Raw genomic sequence first — 19,933 nt, 5'->3', positions numbered from 1 at the left:
TTGTTGATTGTTTGACAGCGGTTACGTTCAGCACAAATAAGACAGAATGCCAGCACAACCGGACAACCCTGCAGTGCCTGATTGTGTCTGAATACGGACAAACGTTTGACATTACCTGATTTTTCATGCACTATGGAGAAGAGTAGCCTCTTGGAGATGTGGATGCCAGGAGGGCTCTGACCCTGCTCACCAGGTAGTCTTGTTGTCTCATCTGAAAATACAAAGACAAATGAAATATATTTAGTTTTATTCACTTTCTTATGAGAAACCTGCATCCAGATATTCAAATAGTTTTCACAGCATGCATTAATATTCAAATAAATTATTTAATTAACTGCAAAGATGCAAAAGTACCGTCCTGTTTGTAGCGTTTTCCTACATTTTAAAGGTACAACTTCTTCTCTAGGATTTCAAATATAGGTAAGCAACTCCACCTGACTCCTTTAGAGATATGAGTAGAACAAGGACATGCAAAGGTAAAGTTAAAGAGCTGCTTTGAAGTAAATAATACCAATATAATAATCTGACTTTAGAGCACACTTCAGATTTACCACCTTTCTTGGCACACTAAAGGCGTAAGATGAAGTATTTAATCTGAAATACCCTTTTTCCAATTTTGATAATTTTTGCTCGGACTATGACTGAAATCATGTACACACCTGCCCTCCAAACCACGCACGTACACATTACGTACCATTATTTGCACTGTCCTTGACAGACGTGCTCTTGTCTGTCCCTGATGTCCAGTTGGCAACTCTGTCCTTGCCCAGGTTGAGGAGGGACATGGGTTTGAAATCCAGCTTCCCATCTGGGTGAGGTTTGGAGGACATGGGCATGCCATACAGGAAGCTTGACAGAATGGAGTTGCTGGAAGTGGCTGGACTTGAGGACGTGACTACCTGGGCAGTAGTCTTCCCTGGGCCGTGGCTGCTCGGCGTCATGACGGCGGTGGAAGAGTTGTGATTGACGTCAGTGCTGGTCTTGGCTTCTCGAGACAAATCTTCTGCTGGCCTGTGCGTGGACACATCAAGAGGGAATCGTCAAGCTTTTTGTTTGTATCGCATGCCAAGTGTCTCATGGTTTATATAAACATTCTACTTTTCTTGAGTAGTACCAATTTATCTTTTCCATTGTGACATCCCCTCAATAACTTTTAGAAGTCATTTAAAGTTATGCTTCTTTCAGCTCTTTACCTCTCCTTTCTCTTCTACTACCAGAGGATGTTTAGACATTTTATTTAAGCCTCAAAATGTCATAAAATGGCCTCAACTCTACACAAAGTTGGATGGCAAATAAGTTTCTAGTGATAAATACTGACGAAACAGCCCCAATTGCCATTGTCACGCAGGTTTTAGAAAGTCTGGATCTCTATCTTCCTATGTTAAATCTATTCAAGTCTTCAACAGCATGTTAATTGTTTGGTTCGCTCCTGTTTCCACGAGCTGAGGAACAATGCTAAACTCATGCCCACTGTGTCTCAAACTGGAAGCAAGAGGGAGAGGATTGTGTTTAATTCCTCCCGTCTTGACTTCCCTGAACCGCTTACAAGAGGTCTAAAGTGTTACTGCCAAGCTTCTGACCAAGACTTCCAAAAGGTCTTATGCAACACCAGTTCTTTAAGCTTCCCTTCAAATTCAGAATACAGTTCAAGATTCTTGAGATTATGTTTAGGGCCTTGCATGGTCAGGCACTGCACTACATCAAAGACCATGATAATGAATTGTCATGGGCAGTGAAAAGTGGAGGTAAAATGAATGGATCAAAAAATACTGCAATATTAGGAAGAGAACTGTGGTTCAGCAACAGTCAACAATAAATAATCTGCAGCCGAACAGTGTCGGCCCCTCGGTTATACTGGTGGTAGCCAAATATTTTCTGGTGGTACATAGTGTAAAAACGTTTAGATGGTTATAACAATTCCCCAGTAATTACCCCGCTTCTTCTGCTGTAGTCAAAGAGGGAAAGTTATTTTCTCCATTGGGTGAAAAGAGTTGATTATGTTAATACGAAGGGCTGTGGTGTGGGGGGGGGGGTTCATCTGGAGCAAGCATTTTGTAACTTGTCTTGATCTTAAAAAGGTATCTGTCACTTTTCCAAGATACAACAAGGTGCATGAGAAAGTGCACCAACGGGAGTGCTGTGACCCACTGAATGCCTCTGAAACAGGGAGTAAGATTAGGTTTCCCATTGTTCTAGGAATTTTTAAAGAGTGACCCTTCAATAACTGGATTTGAAGCATTTTTAAGTTAAAATTATTATTCTTGTACAAGAAGGAGCGTTTAACAGTGCAACACACAAAAGCGGTTACAGAGAAAAAGGATCCTCGAAGAGCCTTGACATTTGGTTTTTATGCACTCTCTAATGGACTGTCTCGGACACCTCCACATTGATACAGGTACAGGTCTTTTTTAGTTCTCTGATCAGTAACCAACAGGATCTTCCTTTGTCCAAATAATACCTCCCTAACCTGTCTCCAACCCTTGAACTATTGCGAATTACCTCAACTTAATTTATAGTTGAACTTGAAATCTCTCCCTGCCAGCTCCAGCAAAACAAAGAGAAAAAGGGGAATTCACACGAGACATGCAAAAAACAGGGTATACACACTGTATAAATTAAAAACACCTGGACCCCAGTATAATCCTAATTCATTCATTCTTATTGTTTTTTGTTTAATTGCAAGCATAAATAAGTATCTGAGTTATTCAACAGAATTAGGCATCTTTATTGTCTTTAAAAAGAAGTGGCAGGTCTGTAGGTACCAGTAAAAGCTCACTGCCAAGCTCATGTATTTTCAGAGTGATCATATTTGACTTCATTATACTGCAGAGACAGGAAACCACCAATTTGTTGTGGGTAAAAGTGGTTATTAGTGGAGCAAGCACAGAGAAAAGAAGCTTTAAACAGTGTAGCCTAAACTACAACTACACAAAATAAATGACTTAGATAAATATGTGGTGTTTTTTTAGGAAGCCAATACATGATAAAGCTCTAATAAGGTGTTCACTTCATATCAGTTAAAAAAATGACTTGTTCACACTAAAGACAGTACATTTAACACCTAAGTCACTAGTCACTGGTTTGAATGGCCTGGAACCAATGATCTCTCAGACATGCTTCTTAGATCTGCACCGCCCATGTCCCTCAGACCCTGTGCAGCTGGTCTGCCAGAGGATTTCAACAGAAACACACAGTGTTGATCTTATGAATCCGAGGGACTCCACCTCTGTGGAATTTTTTACTAGAAGACTTATCTTTGTGGTCTGGCTTTCACTGAAGATGTCTCGTCATTTGCTGCCCAGTTTTTAAGCCTTCGTCATTTGCTCTCATACTTCTTACTTGTTTAATGGATTTTGATTTTTATAAATGTATATTAAATATAAAATATATAAAGGCCAATTCAAAATACATTACATATGTTGGAAAATAGTTGCTGAAAACACGTGAAAAGACTTTGAACGATATTATTGAAATGTGGGCGGTCTTTAAAGGACGGCTCGATGACACACCGAGGCCATCCTGAGCATACCCCTGCACCTCTAGCAGAGAGATAGAGATTATTTCATCTCGCTTAGAGAAAAGTTAGTTAGTCATTTTCTGAACTCATCTGACACATTTCAGTCACTTCAAAATGGCTGCGTGACTGCTTCCACGAGCGGGCGTGGCTTCAGCTGCTCATTTTTACCTGGTTTTTGACACCATATTTTTAATAATTCAAATTTGTCTGGGTGGTTAATAACACTTTCTTCTTTGGTTGGACAAACTCAGAACATGTATTTATTCTTAATTTACATGGACTTCAAACCCATGTGTTTGTTTATTTTACTGGCTTTTAATTATTTTTATATTTTATGGTTTTATTGCTGATATTTGTTAATTCTACCCTGCATTGTCTATTTCTTTTGGACTTCATGTTTGTGTGAAAGGTGTTATAAAAATAAAATCTGAGTTGAGTAAACTGTCCTCGCATGACATAGCTCGTGGCAACTCCTGTCCCTGCTGTCATCTGTTTATTATGTTCTGTTTATAGTCTGACAGATGACTTGACCTCCTAAATAAATGTTGACCTTAAGTCCAGCTACAAGTACCACTAGCCAAGCTCAGTCAGAGCGATAGTATTCTAACTTAAAAGTCTTATCTTGAACAGGAAATCATCACAATGAAAGATCAAATTATTGAAACCGTGCCAACTTTCAAAAGTTTTAAAACCCTGTCTCGTAAACTAACAAACCACTGCAGAGTTTTGGCATCTGATATGACTTCTTGGATCATATTTCATTGTCTCAGCGGTGCCTGAAACAACAACAACACAGACTTGCATTTTTTTTCCACCAAAAAGCTGTTTTCAGTCTGAAAGCCCACTAAGTAAACCATTTAGAGTTTTTGTTGCCCTATTATAGAGTTTTATAGAGTAAACATGAAGTCACAGAGACTGACTTGCTTAGAAACACCAACAAGACAGAGGAACATGTCACAAGTCTTTGTTTTCAGATCAGAGATTGTGCCTACCAAGAGTACCTTTGAATTCTGGGTAAAAGGCATCAGATTAGACCTCAATGTTACTGGCAAAACTTCACCAGTATGCTCCTTTAATACATCTTAATAACAGGCTTTTTGTTACTTGCTTCACAGCCATTGATGAACTATAAGTCCTTGTCCTAATTCAGCTTCTGCAATTGATGCCATTGAATCTTTCCTGTCTTTGTGATGAGACTAAGATGTAACCTGAGTGAGTGTTTTCCACAGATTAAATAAAACCCTGTCTATCCCTCGCTAATGTACCGTAGCCTGTCTGCTACCAATAACTAGCTACAAAGATCCAGCTATGTGCTTCCAGCTGTAAGTATGTATCTCTGCAAAGCATTAGCATTAGAGGCTAGATAGAAATGCCAAACTTCCTTTTTTCAGATCAGATGTGAAACAGCTGGTTTCATGTCTGGTATGTGTTCAAACAGCAGCCTGTTATCCCAAACAGAATAGCATGCTCTCGCTTCGCACACTCACCTTTTTACTGTGAACTGGATGCGGTGGCTCTGCTCCAGGATCTTCATCAGCGTCTTGGTGTCGTACTCGGAAGGCTTCTTCAGGGTGACTCCCTCAGGCAAACCGTGGGCCACCACACAGCTGGGGTCTTTCTGGATCCACTCATAAGGCACAGGGACCAGGCTGCTCTTTCCCACAGCCTCACCTGCACATTGCACGAGGCAGTTTGAGTGCAAACTTACAAAACTGGCAGAATAAAAGCTAGAATTAAACAGCTTTGCTCTGCTCTTGAAATACTTATGATTATAACTGGGTAAAGGTAATATCAAGGAGGATAAATCATGTACAGGGTGATAAGTATGAATTAAAGTAAGGACTTGTGAGTGACTCCTTACTGTAAAGTACAGTGAAGACTTCCTCCACCATCTTCCTCAGAACGAAGATGTTGGATTGAGCGTCTGATGGAGCTCTCGGTTTCCCATGCTCACCGTCCTTACTGAGTTTGCTGAGGTCGCCTTCCTGGTCTTTGGTATGGGCATTTGCTGTGGTCAAATTTTGCACACATGGCACCCCTACGGTAACATAAAATGACAAAAGCGACATCTCGCATTAAAAATAACAAGTGCACAAGAACATTTCAGACGCTTGTATGTCCTAATAATCCCCAATACGGGTTTGGAGAAAGTACATTTAGCTTTTTTTTACCATTTTTTCCCCCTAACAGACTCAGTGCCTTGACTTCAACTGTTTTACAGAAGCAAAGAACAGGAAGATTGAGAATCCGGCTCCCGAAAAGTAATGAATACGTTACCTTTTGAAAAATGGCGCCATATAAAACAAATGACTTGTCTGTCCAAGAATGTACCCGGATAAATGTAAAACATCTTTAACACTGTGATTAAGTAGGCTACATAAAGCTGCTTAGTTAAAACCCTCCTCATTTGTTGTAGCTGAAGGCCAACTACCAGAAACCTAAAACAAATAGCCTATTTCTATTTTATGTCTTTACTAAGCAAAGCAATCCGGGGCTTCCCTGTAACCGGCTGGAAAAACTCATTTCACCTTGTATACGCTCCCTGATGAAATTAAACTGCGTAATGGGAGGCCACAACCCCTCAAATTGGTGCCATTAGTAAGGAAACATTGTGGAGTCTAAGAACATTATTCGCTGATTTACCTTTGCGCTCAAGGTCAACAGGTGGAGTTTAATGTCTCAACGCTGATTTGTGAGAGAGGGCTCAGCTTACAACCTTGCATACTAGTTTGTTTACGGGAAATGAAGGCTGAATGAAAGGGCTCCAAATTTGGTTAAGGTCGGAATATTTCCCCACATGGCACAGAAAAATATTTTGCCTCATCCCTAAACCTGCAGAAATACTGCAGATTATATTCTGTTGTAAGGTGTTGGTCGGTTGATTGGTGTCCTCTTTGACTTTGATTTTAGCCTCAATCAGTGAGGAATTCTTTCAGAAATATACTTTCAAAGAAATTGAAATTTTAGAATAAACCATAAAACATACGCACAGATCTACATCTTTTAGACCAGTGTTTTTCAGGGCAGTGTTCCCCGAGGACCAGGATTGAAAAACAGTTTTAGACAACATGACTGCTCATGCTTTTTTTTCTTTCACTTGTATATTAACTGTTTTCTCCACCCTTTTGCAAACCAGTCTTCCTTCATTTGAACTGTAATATTTAATGGCAAAACCTTTATTTTATATGGCATTCGTATGGTATTTTCATGCAAATGATAACATTTGAAAATAGCAAAAAAGCAAAACAGCTTTTCTTTTGATGAAAAAAAAACTGCAATAAAACGTCAGTCAACAGTAGTACTATCCTATTACGTAATATTAGAAAAGTTATACCATATATATTATAGTAAAATTGTGGCAATTGTCAGTTTTTTTACCGAAAAAAACTTTTTTTTTGTTTTCTTTTACAAATACATTTGTGATGGCTTTTCTTTCCAGCAGCGTGGAGAATCCAAGTTTAAAACGTGACAAGATTTTCATATCACAAAACAGAATGTATACGAACCCAGGAAACAGATCTCTGATTTAATGTTTTTTCCTTCCTTCCTGTAATAACTTGACTCACTGTGGTCTGCCACAGACGTTCTGCCAGTTGTTCCCTGAACTTATATCTGAATAAAAAAAATATTTAATCACCCTAGGTGTTTGGCCAGAATCAGTTTTCCTTATCTTTTTCTCAGATGGTCTGAATAAGTCCCTTAGTAAATCTATCGAGAAAGTCACTGTGTTTTGTGTACGTAATAATTTTATTTTGATGATAAATTTCTCTACTTTCTCAGACACTGTATCTCTGTGTTCCAGCTCATATTTTAATATCCTTAATTTCGCACCGTGCCAGAAAGGTTCTGCCCCTTTCTATCCTATGAAATTTCCTCCATCTCTGTGATTGTGTCATGGTGTATTTTCCATGTATCATACCTTACATGTCCCTTCTGGGATCTCTTCACTCACTTCTTTTTTTGCATTTCACGTCTGTTATTTTTTAAACATAACACATCAAATGTTTTTGCCAAATGAGGTTTCTCAAGAACATTTTATCTGACAAACTGCAAAAAATGTGTGAAACCGCGCCTACTTTGCTGATGCGATTCTTTTCCCCTGAAAATCTGATACTGAGCAAAAACCTGCAAACTGCTGCACTTATTGAAACTCTTGGCTGAATCTGCATTTATGCGATCGCATAAAACTCACACAGTCCTACAGGGACAAGTCTGACACAAGAGCATTTTATCTTAACCGCACGCAGCTGTAGCTATAATGAGAGTGATCAATGCTCAATTGAGAATGAACAATGGAGAGCAGGACTTACGGCAAAACTTGTAGAAGTCTGTTTGGATTTCCCTCCTGGAGTTGAGAAACACTCTGCCCTTTTCTGTGCCGACCGCAATCACGCTGTCCTCGTGTATGGTGACACACGCCACCTCAGCGTTGAGCTTAGACATCGCCATGCACTGCAAGACACAGACCATTTACTCACGGGTCATTACAAGAAGGTGCAACCCATGAGTTCATAAGAAAACAGAGGATATTCACATACACACGAAATATTAGCAGCTTATTAACATGTTTAAAAGGTGGATTTACGTTAATTTAAATCAGAAGAGCACAGAATGAGATCTCCAAAATGAAATGACACTGTGTGAGGCCTGATCTGGGGACATACCACTGAGTCGAGGGCAGACACCAGGCTGGTGAGGATCTCCTGTCTGGCTGACACCAGCGGGACTTGCGGCTCGCCCCGGGAGTTCGTCCTGATGCCATCACATGTCAGCTTCCTCATCTGAGCCATGCCTCTGTGGGGACCAGATGAACACAGTTTTGGCTGACAGCTACATAGACGCAGCCCGTAAGTAAGCACGCATATAGGCACTAGTGACCGGCATTCAAAGCAGTTTCTGTTGACATCATTCAGTTTGACTTTAAGCAAATAGAAGCTTGCATTCAGAGTATCAATCAGATACTAGAGGCTTGAGGCTTTTTTTCACCTTAAGATGCTTGTTTCATATGATCAGAAGACAGATAACTAAGGCATTACTCAACCACAACGCTGTTTTTAAGATACGTGTTATGACATCCTGTTACATAGGTTATGTTCACTATATTATTCACCATCCTTGGTTAGCACATTGGCTTGCTAATATTTGTTAATTAGCACTAGTTGTTGAGGTATTTGGTAATAAACACAAATGCAATTTTAATAATGGCACCAGAGTGGGGGAAAAAAAGGTTTTAATGGCATGGCGGTTGGGCCTTTGCATGGACCTTGTTTTGGTGCCCTGGCATTTAAATGGCCGCTGCTAGCTTGTCTACATCGTAGTGTTAGCAACCATCTTCAGGTTAGGGTAACCTGCCATTTTCTGTTCAACGTTACCAGACGGCACACAGCACAACAGCAAAGACGCACACAGGAAATGGGGTAAGAGAAAAGGGAGTATAACATGCAACGAAGGAACATGGTTGGAATCAAACCGACAACGTTGCAGTTATATGGTAAGCGCTACAAACTTTTGGCTACCAACATGCCCCCTAACTTGCCATTTTCAGTGTGTAGGTTGCTAGCTCTGAGGTTGTTGTTGTTTTTTTTTATATAGCGAACATCATTTTTAAAACAGTAAAATGCATTGTGGGGTCCATAAAACAAGCAAACCCAAACAAAAGCAAAAACAAACAAAGCAAATTAACTGTGGGTTTAGCCTTCCGCTAACTTAGATAGGGATAAAGATAAGTGATAAAGATAAAGTGTTGTTGGACCAAATCTTTTACAACATAAGCTCATGGGAAAAAGTCTTTTGGGGCCCCTGTACGTCATGTGATGGACACCATTGCTGTCATTACACGGTTTGGCCATGCTGTCAAATTGGTTTCAAAGTCCAACGCAACAACAAAGCGGCAACCTCCATGGCTTTCTATAGCTAATTTCCCTGTTCATGACAACTGTACTGAGGCTACATTTTTAAATAACTCACCCGTTAAAACTTAGAATTAAAAGCATGGCTACTTTGACCAACCAGGCTTTATTCAGCCCGCCTCAGTTCCACCCACAATCCATGTCGGTAGGACTACTAAGATGACGGCAGCCAGAGCCATTATACTCTGAGCTTCACAGCGGTCCTTATGACTTATGGGTGACGTCAGAGAGACTACATCCATGTTTTATACTGTCTATGGCTCATACCCACAATCTACATCCTGAGAGTTAGACAAACCATCTGGTAACTGTCGTAACATAAGACAAATGTCAACCTCCTGATTAGGTCAGTGAACCGTAAAAGCTTGTGCCAATTCATCTGGCAGATGCTGAGAAAAGTGAAAGCTTTAAGCCGCTGGTAACGCTAGAGGAAAAGTCAGGGGATCATCAGTCTGAACAAAACTTTGTGGCAATCCATTGAAGAGTTGATATTTAAGTCTGGACCAAAGTGGTGCACTGACCAATGCTACCAACCCTGGAGTCAAAAAGCCAAATCCATCTGAAATCAGCGACTTGTGGTCGGCCGTTGTCATTTGGGGCTAAATAGAGCACTCAGATGATGTCATATAGGCCCCTTCATGCTATATTCTGTCTCCATGACAGATGGCACAGGCCAGGATAAGTCCACTGCACAACCACTGCAGGTGACTGTACTACCACTGCATAATGCATTTAAACATAAACACATCAAAAAGATGACAAGATGGCCAAACAGATAGGAACTGTTAAAGAAAAACTGCTCGGCTAAAGCCAGGCACTATGTTCTCATGGCAACTGAAACCCGTCTCCTTGGAAACTAATCTCGGGGCATTTGAACAATGCAGCTCTGGCCTTTAATCTCTCCAGACACTGGGAACCATTATACTAGCCTCTGGCAAGCCCAAACCACTGACTCAATAGAGAGAGAGAGATAGAGAGAGAGAGAGGACAGAGAGGTGGAGAGGGATAGACAGAGAGGCGGAGAGCGAGAGAGAAAGAGGAGGGTGGGTGGGTGTGGTGGGGTTCAGCTGCACCAGTCTGAACGTGCCAAGTCTATTGGCCATCTAAATCTGCCTCCCCTGAGGCCACAGCAAACATTAGCCCTCCCCTCCTAAATTATTGCGGTCTCGAAATAGATGGCCTCTTTCCCTCACATATTTAAAAGGCAAAGGAAGTAGCGAGGAGGAGAAAGGTGGGGATAAGCACAGGCTCAGGATAATGCCATGTCAATTGCTTTGCAAGAGCGAGCTCGAGCATAATGTCACAGTCCTGTTATGCTTCTCGGGGAATACTGAACATTTCGGTGCGGAACGACATTAAATAAATCAAACCCGTTGTAAAGATGAGTCTATTACGAAGCTAGAAACACCAGATGAAAATCCTGCAGTGTCGAGTGAATGACGCAAACTTTGTGGACACGCCAACACTATTATTCACCGTGATTTCATCCAAACCACCACTTTCACAAAAGCTCATTGATTCTGGAGGCCACAGAAATCTTTGCTTTTTAGTGGGGAGTTACAGGTTTTTGATATCATTTACTGTTTGCTAAAAAAAAGATGACTAGAAACAGCTTCCACCTTTTTACTTTCTATTGATGTCTCATTACGATGTATGCATTCTGCAGGGTTATTCCTGCATCTTAAAGTCCTGGGCAAACTGCCTGAGTGTCATTTGGAGCTAACCTCTAAGTGAATATAAATTTGCTCAGAAAATCTGTTTAAGAAGACCCTTCCAAAAAAAAAGGTCTGTAATGGGATGAAGCTGTTTACCGACAGAGAACTACTTTTGGCCACAAATCCAAATAATGTCGATATCTAAAGGAGTCAATCAAGGTGACAGAGGAAGCTTTTATGTTTGAATAAAACAAATAAAACCGAGATTGCTATCGTAGCTAAATGTCAGGTTTATTTAACACAGCAAAGTCAGTCAGGAACTGTGTCTTTAGAGATCTGAACTTGGACCACATGGAGTCAATAAGTCAATTAATTTACTCCAGCAATTAAGCAAGGTTTCACTGTTTTTAAAAGGATTAATACTCCCTCTGAATTTGCTTCCATAGTGAGATTATGTTCTAATCTCTCAAATCTGTGTTTTGGATTTTGCTATACAAGCACAACAAATACAATAAAGTGTCATGCTGATGAGCAATCTGCCAGTTGCTTTTGTTGATGGTCCAGTTTGACTATGAGGACTTCACTCAGAGTGTAACTTTGACCCTTCCTTGGAAATTCATCAACACATCTTTTTTTTGTGGTGCTGCGTTCGTGGCTCGAGGTCAGTGCTGTTCTTTAAAGAGGGTTTTTCCACCTCGGCTCAGCTCGCGACATGTTAGGACGGGTCAGTCCGCTTTAGCCGTGATGATGATGTTGGACCGGCTCACGTGCTGTATCATCAGATTCAGCGGATTGTTGTTTTTTTCTCTGTTAACCCTGTACTTGCTGAAACAAGTCCACACGATACGGCATGGTTTCACAGGATGTTACAGACGTTTATTGGACCTTTAAACATACCTGCACGGGTGTTTTGGATTAGTAATTAATTTGACTAAGTAATTAGTAACTAATTAGAGCTCAAATAAAGTGAAAAATCTCCATCAGCTGAGGGAGTGGTAAACTTTAAAAGTATCCTGAGGAGTTTTAGACAACTATTAGTGCTGCAGAGAATTGTTTTTATGAGTGCATGCCTGTTTGTGTGCCTCTTGTGAATGCATCATAGGTTTGCGACGCTGTAAGTTTAACAGTATATTCCAATGAGACTTAAAAAGGTGAAAAGGGGGGGGGGTATTACGATTAGAAATATATTATGTCCTATATAACACATTCACACAGGGTCAGGCGCTGCCGCAAATCGCCACAGGGTTGTCTGGCAATGTGTGGGTCTGCTGGGGGCGTGTGTATTTGTGCTGAATGTAACCGCTGTGAAACAATCAGGAAAAAATCTTTTATTCCGCTGATAAACCAGCTTAATCGAGACCGGCGCTCACTCGCTCGCTCACTCACTCTCATTCACTGTCTGTGTCTCCCGATCAATGCTCCCTCTCAACTCCCTCAAACCATCAAACACAAATCAATTTAAACTTATTCGTGTCACTATTTGGCAGCATGAATTGCGAGTCAGACACAGATGTAGATGCTGGGCACATGAAATAAACAAAGCCAGAATGCAACAAGTATCAGTAGAGACATTTCAGGCTGACTGTAGAGAGTCTGTCCAACCCCAGCGCCTGTCTGGCGGTGGCGGCAGCAGCAGCGTGATGTTGGGCTGCCTTTTTTTCCCCCAAAGTTAGATTCGACTCATCTTTCAACGTTTTTTGTTTTATTAAAGACACTGCCACAACCAAAACTACTTCCACTCAAATGAATGGAAAAACCTGAGTTTTCGCCACAGCACCGGATCCTGTCTGAATGGATCTTAATGCAAATGGTTTTACACAGTTTCTGGTAGTAAGAAGATGCCAAGGAAGAGCATTAAAGATAAACGCAGTGCCTTTTGGTGAGCAACACTGAATCTACAAAGAAACATTTGTTTATTGATCTCCACACAAGAACTCCACGGGGGAAGCTTTCATTTCATTCATTCATTTTTTTTTTAATGTGTTGGCAGTGAAAATATACACTACATTTTCCATTTGGATTCAGCCACAACAAGCCATGTGGAGTTATGTGTTTGTTTGTCTGTGTTGTTTATGACGCTGTTGGTACACTGCAGCGTTGATAAGAGGCCGGTGTTAAAGTGTCGTGGAAACCATGCCCGGCTGGGTTCAAACCCACACTGTGCCTGTTCTTTAGCACATTTAGTGATAAAACTGCAACATCTATTTGCGCTAACAGCTACAATAAAACTCTCAGAGAGATGTCAAACAAGCAGTACAAGGAATAACACAACAGTGTGTGGTATACCACAGGTGTGCTTGCTCACCTTTTAGAGGTTTATGGCCTGCTCAATAATTAGAGGACTGAATAGCTGGATCATAACGTATCGTGGTGTGCACGTTACATCTGGCATTTTAGCATGTGAATAATGAAGAAAGGAGGAAAAAAAAAAAGGTTCGACTTCAATTTTGACATGCCTTCACCAGCTTACAGGGTGTGGCCTGACAGCTACTATCTAACTTATCATTACAGCAAACAAGAACATAATCCCTTTGTTTACACCCTGCGTCTGTGGCCGTGGCCTTTTGGGAATGACATCACTAATGTTGTGACTTTTAACGGCTGCGACGCCGGGCAGGATTCGATATAACATATTAGGAAAAAATGGTTCAATCCTCCAACACTGGCTTAGATATGTCCAAGTCAAAGCAACATACTGGTTGGCATAAACGTATTAAAATCATACCAACAACTCTGTGTATATTTAAAGTTAATACAGCCATGAAACCAGGTCGTGTTGATCTTTTAATGTAACAAAGATTTAGAATGAAAGTTGTTGTTGTGCATTACTCATAACAAATAATCTGTCCGTCATTTTCTCAATTTATCGGCTAGTTGTTTGGTCCAGAAAGTGTCAGAAAATGTTGATAACTGCTTCTCAAGGTGACAAATGTCTTGTTTTTTCCCACCACCCTAAAATATATTCAGTTTGCCGTCATACAGCAGTGTTTCTCAAACTTTTTACACCGTGTGCCACCCCAGAATATATTCCTCTGCACCGGTATAACAGGTACTAAAGTACAGTATGCCGAACTTATTCAGCTGCGGAGAGTTCACGCAGGAGGAAGGGTTATTCTTAATAGGAAGAATTTTTCATTGATAAGAACCAGAGCTGCTTGGGTGGAAAAGGGTTTGTCCTGATCTGCACTTCTCTTCCTTATACTTCACATTTGGAGCCATGATTGCAATGTTGTTCAACCGTTCGTCTGACCTCCGCTGACTTACCTCCCTGTCATATTTCAGCTCGTGACTAATCACGGACGTACGCAATCTACGCTACCTGCATAAACGTGACATGACTATTACAGCTAAATATTACAGGTTCTCATAGATTAAAGTGTTTTCATCCAAATTCTTGCAGCACTGATGGTGTTGAAAGTAATTCATTTAGTTAAATGATTCCTCCTGTGTCACAGACGACTAAAGAAACCAGAAATATTCACAACTGAGAAACTGAAATCAGAGAATTTGGCTCAAAATAATTAATTTATTATCAAAATAGTTGCCAATTAATTAAATAGCAGACACCTAATCGATTATTCGACTAGTGTTACACCTAGTACAGTGTTTATTTACCACTTGCAAACTGGGTAACGTCACACTGCCACATTTTGAATAGGTTTTTGGCGTGACACTGGAGATTTTATGGCACATACAGAAGTTGTGTTGTGAGAGCTCCATGTTTTGCTCGTTCAGTTCACATCACATGAGAGCGGAGAGAGGCATTACTTTGAAAACGCTGGAGCCAGGAGAAAATGAAGCTTGAAAAACCACAGGATATGAGTCCTGAGTGTGTCAAAATAAATTAATTATTAAATAAAGGTCTGTTCTTCCCAAAAGGAAATGAGCGAGGGTGTCTGGGTGTACAAATCACACAGTCTCTTTCTGTCAGAGTTTTTATTTATTTATTTATTTTTAAACTTCTTGCACCAACTATAACCACACAGCTGAGAGCAGAAAACTCAAACCTTGCCTTGCTTCAGAATAACTCATATTTATGTTATTATCTGAAGTCTTTTAATTTGAAAAACCCTGCCACTTTTAGTACAAGACTGTAATTACCAATTAAGTGACCTATTGTTTAAGTTTACTACACCTTACTGAAGGTGTAACAAGGTCGGAGTGAACTCACTGAATGAAATCTTTTTTTTTTTTTACACTCAAACTGTTTCGCTGAAGTTCAGACCTCTCTCGTTTACACTTTAGCCTGCTTGGCTTTGTTGTATTAGCTCGGTAACCTTATGATAGCAATATGTGTGAGGGGGGGTTTATAATTTACCGACGCTGTATCTTTATCATAAATACAGACAAGCACCTCACTCACAAGGTTACATGGAGGCGTCCCTGTAGGCTAATGAATTAACCTGCTAACCAACACTAACCCTTCCTCTGCTTCTTGCCATAGCTCATCAAACGCAGGCTAATTAGCTAACGGTGTCATAATAACGTCGGGCTAAGCTAAGTGGCTAGCTTGAGCTCGTTAGCTCCGCTGCTGCTAGCCCGTCCTGCTAAGCTAGCGCTTAGCACTTTCCTTTCATCTCCTCCTCCCCCCGGTCCACAAATTAGGCTATAATCTGTCATTTCTGAACGTACGGTCACACAAAGCAACACGCCACCATGTAAACACAGCACACGAGTGTCCATGGGTATAAAAAGAGACAGCGAAATCTCACCTTAATTAGCGATTAAATAGCCTTGTTGCTGCTGTCAATCCCGGAATAGGTTTATTCCCCCGTTTTAATCCATCAGAAACGCTCACAATTCCCATCCACAATGTAGCTGTGCCCGTCTGCTAAAACATCGTAATCCGAAACATCACAATGTAGACTTCGATCGCACGTTTTATAGTCTATTATTTGTGTATTTATTCCAAGTTTATTTCTCTTTTTCTCCCTTAACAGAGCAGGGTGTCCCTTTCCCCTTTCTTTGTTCTGTAATCCAGTAAAATTGAAACTCATTCGCCTCCTGCTAATCCCAGCCCAACTCAACAACAGCATCTATTGGCTGCAATTTACATACAGGATTAGCGGAGGAACCTCTGGAAAGACCCCTCAGGGGATGCAAAATTTACACGGAAAAGGAAATAGTATGATTCTTAATTTATTATTATAATATTAAAACAGCTGTGAAATCACTGTGTGCCACTCAGCTGCAACTTCACAGTCAGTTTTTTTTTTTTTTTTTTGCTGTGCAGAAATCCATCATAGGCTACATGAAGGTGGTTTATATGATAGCTGTGCAATATCAAAATTATTTTTAGGTTTTATCCAAAGTGGATATGGATCTTCTGGCCGTGCCATAGGTGCCTAAAAATAGCTTCATATAGGGTAAAGTTCATATCCAAGGGGGGAGCGGGGGAGACGTACTTATAGTTTCACTTACTTTTGCACTAATTTACCTTCAAACCACGGGGAAATATTAAGTTTAACCAAGCAAGATCTAGATTTGTCCCCGTCTGTGTGCCTTTTTTTCCCCCCTTGCTCCTGCAAATAAATCACTTATTTATTCAAATGTCACCAGCATAACCAATCTGCCCTCTAGCCAACAACTGGGACGTGTGGATAAGACCTGACATTTGCCAAGGCCAACAAGGAAAACTGATATATCTGGAGGTTAGAAATTCAAAGATTGTAAATAAACACGCAACGTCTGAATGTTTCATCTTCAGCATCAAGGACTTTGCCCTCCCCCCACCACATAAACAAATTATTACCTCCTTTTTCTGGTTGACATCTGCCAAATATTTGCCTGAGACGAGTTTATGATTTACAGCAGGGTTTATTTCATCGTGTGTGTGTGTGTGTGGCTGAGGAATGGCTAAATGGTTATGGTTGATGACAAACTTTCCTCAAACCACCGACCGCTCTCTCTCGGTGGTATGAAATGTGACACCGCTTTGAATGAACCCTTGTAGAAACATACCTATCTGTCTGTGTTTTTGTGTCTAAAAAAACAAACATACAGGAGTGACATAAGTGTGAAAGAGTGTGAAATAAAACACCAACCAGCCCTTGCCCACATTGTTAATATTTAATGACTCAATCTTCGAAACCATTGCAGCAATAACCCAAAGGTTATGAGCCCTCCAGCTGAAAAGGCCTTGTACAATATCCAATGGAAAAATTTAGGTTTTTATCTGAGCTGACCAGCGCCTGCCCGACATGTTTTGCTCAGGAGACACGATTTCAAGCTTTCCACACACCACTCACCTCGGTGTAATGTCTCCTGTAGCAAAAGCAACTGCAAACAGGATCTCCGAGTTTACTTGACAGATGGATAAAACAATATTTGGAAGACTTACGGTATAAATTCTTTACGTGTTGGTAACATTTCTACAAATTAAATACAGGTGTTGTCAATCTAGGCAAGTGTAACATCCTAACATCCATTGTTTGGGTTTTAGCTCCTGTGACAGCCCTTCAGTACCCAACAAAAAGGTCAGTAAAGTAATCCGGATATGACATTAAAATAGGCTGCTATGGCGTACCATATATAATTAGTTAATACTAGTGTGTAGATGGAGTCTGTACTGATACATAGTCCACAGTAAATAAAATAACTGATCATTACTGACAGAGTAAGAGGCGTATTGATACAGGGTCAGACGAGTTTAAGAAAAAGTCTGGAATAATTCACTATATTCATTCTATAAACATACTGTAACACAAGTCTGAATTCAGCAGAGCTTCCCAGGTTCATTAATAATTGTCTGAGAAGTCCACTCATGTGCAATGGCTAAAAGGGACTACTTTTTCTATTTTATTTTTAGGAGGATGGTCCGTTAGTCACCTTAAACCTGAAGACATGATCGGTTGATGCTTTGGAGAACATTATGGTAAGCAGAAATAATTGCGTTATTTGAAACGTCTAAGTCTTAGTCAACGGTTTAACCACTGTTGAAGTAGTTTATACTACATGTAACCATGGTAACAGTACTGATGCCTGAGAGTAGTAGTTTGTCAATCTTTTGGCACCATGTACCACCTTTAGAAAATGTAAGTACGTCACAAAGTATCAGTAAAAACAGCAGCGTAGGCCGACCCTATTCAGCTACGGACAGTTTATGTAGGCGGGTTTATTCCTAATAAGGAGATTATTTATTATTACCTGTGGTTGAATCTTGAGCAGAACCGGTTCAAGAATCAGAGCTAATGGTGGTGGACAAGAGGTACTCATGAACTGCAGTTCTTTTCATAATATTTCGAGCCACGATTTACCTGCGCCACATTTTAGCTCGCAGCAGTGTGTGTGCTACATAAATGTATGCTACATTTCAGCAATCTCGTGGTTTATTTTCTGTCTAAATTTTGTAGTTTTTTATGTTTTTATATCAATTTAATTTATATATGTTTTAAATATTCCATGTACCACTAGAGAGAGGTACCACCAGTGGTACACATACCATAGTTTGATAACCAGTAACTTTCGAGCATGTTAATAGTTAAGTTAACTAAGTGTTAAACCAAATGCAGAACATATACAAAAAAAATAATTGGCTATTATATAAGTATGATAAAGCAGTAAAAAGTTGCCAGAGGGAATGAAACTCTCTCTCTGTTGTGCCTTCATGTCCTCCATCTTTTTTCTTATAGCTAGACATCTTGTTGTGCTTGATTGCTCGTGTAAAGATCCAGACCTAACCCTAAAATGGTTTTTAGGACACTTCCAGAGTACTGAAATTTGATCTTGATGATAGTCATAAAACGCAAGAGTTTGCACAGGTTTTCTTACTGACTTCATGAGCGATAAAGGTTGGGAAAAGTCATTTGGACTGGTTTGGATTTGGTTTGAAACAGAAGCAGTAGTTTTTAGCTGTATTTTAGTGAAAAAAAACAGACTTTTGCAACAGACTGAGCACATGGCTGGAGAGTGGATTATGTTGTGGGAGTTGGTTTGGAAAGTTTTGTGGACAGTTTAGAAATTTTCCAAACCAAAAAAATGGCCACCATAATACTAATGGATTCAACATAATCACAAGCAAAAAGAGTGAAACAAAAACCTTCTTGCAGCTACTTCTCTACTGAAAAGACAGATTTGGGGTGTTATTTTAAAGGTCTTTTTTAATGCTTCCAATAACGTGACAAGTACTTATCACATTGTACAATAAAGCAGTGGTCAGAGCTAAATGTAATGAGTCTGTCTAATTCTCCCATTAGGTATTAATTAAGGTGACAAATGAGCCAAACCCCTAAAAAAAAAATAGTCAGTGTCATCCTTGAAGAGTTGCTTGGGGTATCACTGGCCAAGACAGCTCAGCCGTAGAGGATTATTACAAAGCTGAGGAGGCAAATTAAAAGTAATAAATAAAACAAACAAAGCGACTGAGACCCGGTTCTTCTTCACTTCTTCACATCGTTGTCCATCAGCCTTCAAAATTCAGAATTGTCACAGAGTTCCCGGCAACTTGTAGATTCAAACTTTCTAACTACCGTAAAGCATCAAAAGTTGCCATACTGTAAGTTCTCAGGAGTTGTACCGATAATATCTCTTCATGTCCATGTCCTGTTTCCTGTTTATATTTTATAGTACTTTAAGCGGTCTTCATGATTGGCTAATAGGTGCTTTCTGCAACAAACACATAAATTCACTTGAGATTCGCTGTTTTGGTATTAACTGTAAACTGAAATGTTCTTCAGGTGTCCCGTCGCAGGATCAGGAGAAATGTCGGCCAAGCTTTTCTTTAAGGTGTGCCTCCGTACGTCCCATTTCAGTCTTATCTCTTCTGCTCATATCAGTGTTGTTCCTAAAAAAGCAACAAAAAAAAAAATTTAGTGCTGAGAGGTATTAACGATATCACCAAATCCATAATAGGT

At 40.1% G+C, this 19,933-nt stretch overlaps 2 protein-coding genes across 5 annotated transcripts in view; both read right to left on the bottom strand.

The window, feature by feature from the left end:
- gtf2ird1 (GTF2I repeat domain containing 1) overlaps positions 1 to 16,171 on the bottom strand; it is a 36,726-nt gene extending 20,555 nt beyond the window's left edge. Inside the window, exons 1-7 of the mRNA XM_019252837.2 lie at positions 15,794 to 16,171; positions 8,182 to 8,311; positions 7,828 to 7,969; positions 5,379 to 5,555; positions 5,005 to 5,188; positions 695 to 1,011; positions 116 to 211 (exon numbers count right to left, since the gene is read on the bottom strand). Of these exons, the coding sequence (XP_019108382.2) occupies positions 116 to 211; positions 695 to 1,011; positions 5,005 to 5,188; positions 5,379 to 5,555; positions 7,828 to 7,969; positions 8,182 to 8,307 (1,042 nt within the window). The 5' untranslated portion in view covers positions 8,308 to 8,311; positions 15,794 to 16,171. The remainder of the gene's footprint in view (positions 1 to 115; positions 212 to 694; positions 1,012 to 5,004; positions 5,189 to 5,378; positions 5,556 to 7,827; positions 7,970 to 8,181; positions 8,312 to 15,793) is intronic.
- Positions 16,172 to 17,135: 964 nt separating this feature from the next.
- The window catches only part of clip2 (CAP-GLY domain containing linker protein 2), a 40,986-nt gene continuing 38,188 nt past the window's right edge, over positions 17,136 to 19,933 (bottom strand). For all 4 annotated transcript variants that reach the window (XM_019279610.2, XM_019279594.2, XM_019279601.2 and 1 more), the window contains one exon: positions 17,136 to 19,863. In XM_019279610.2, coding sequence (XP_019135155.2) covers positions 19,847 to 19,863 — 17 coding nt within the window. In that variant the 3' untranslated portion in view covers positions 17,136 to 19,846. The remainder of the gene's footprint in view (positions 19,864 to 19,933) is intronic.

This window comes from Larimichthys crocea, chromosome III, assembly GCF_000972845.2.
Source record: "Larimichthys crocea isolate SSNF chromosome III, L_crocea_2.0, whole genome shotgun sequence".
NCBI classification, from domain to species: domain Eukaryota; kingdom Metazoa; phylum Chordata; class Actinopteri; family Sciaenidae; genus Larimichthys; species Larimichthys crocea.
This window is presented reverse-complemented; position numbering and strand designations above follow the sequence as displayed.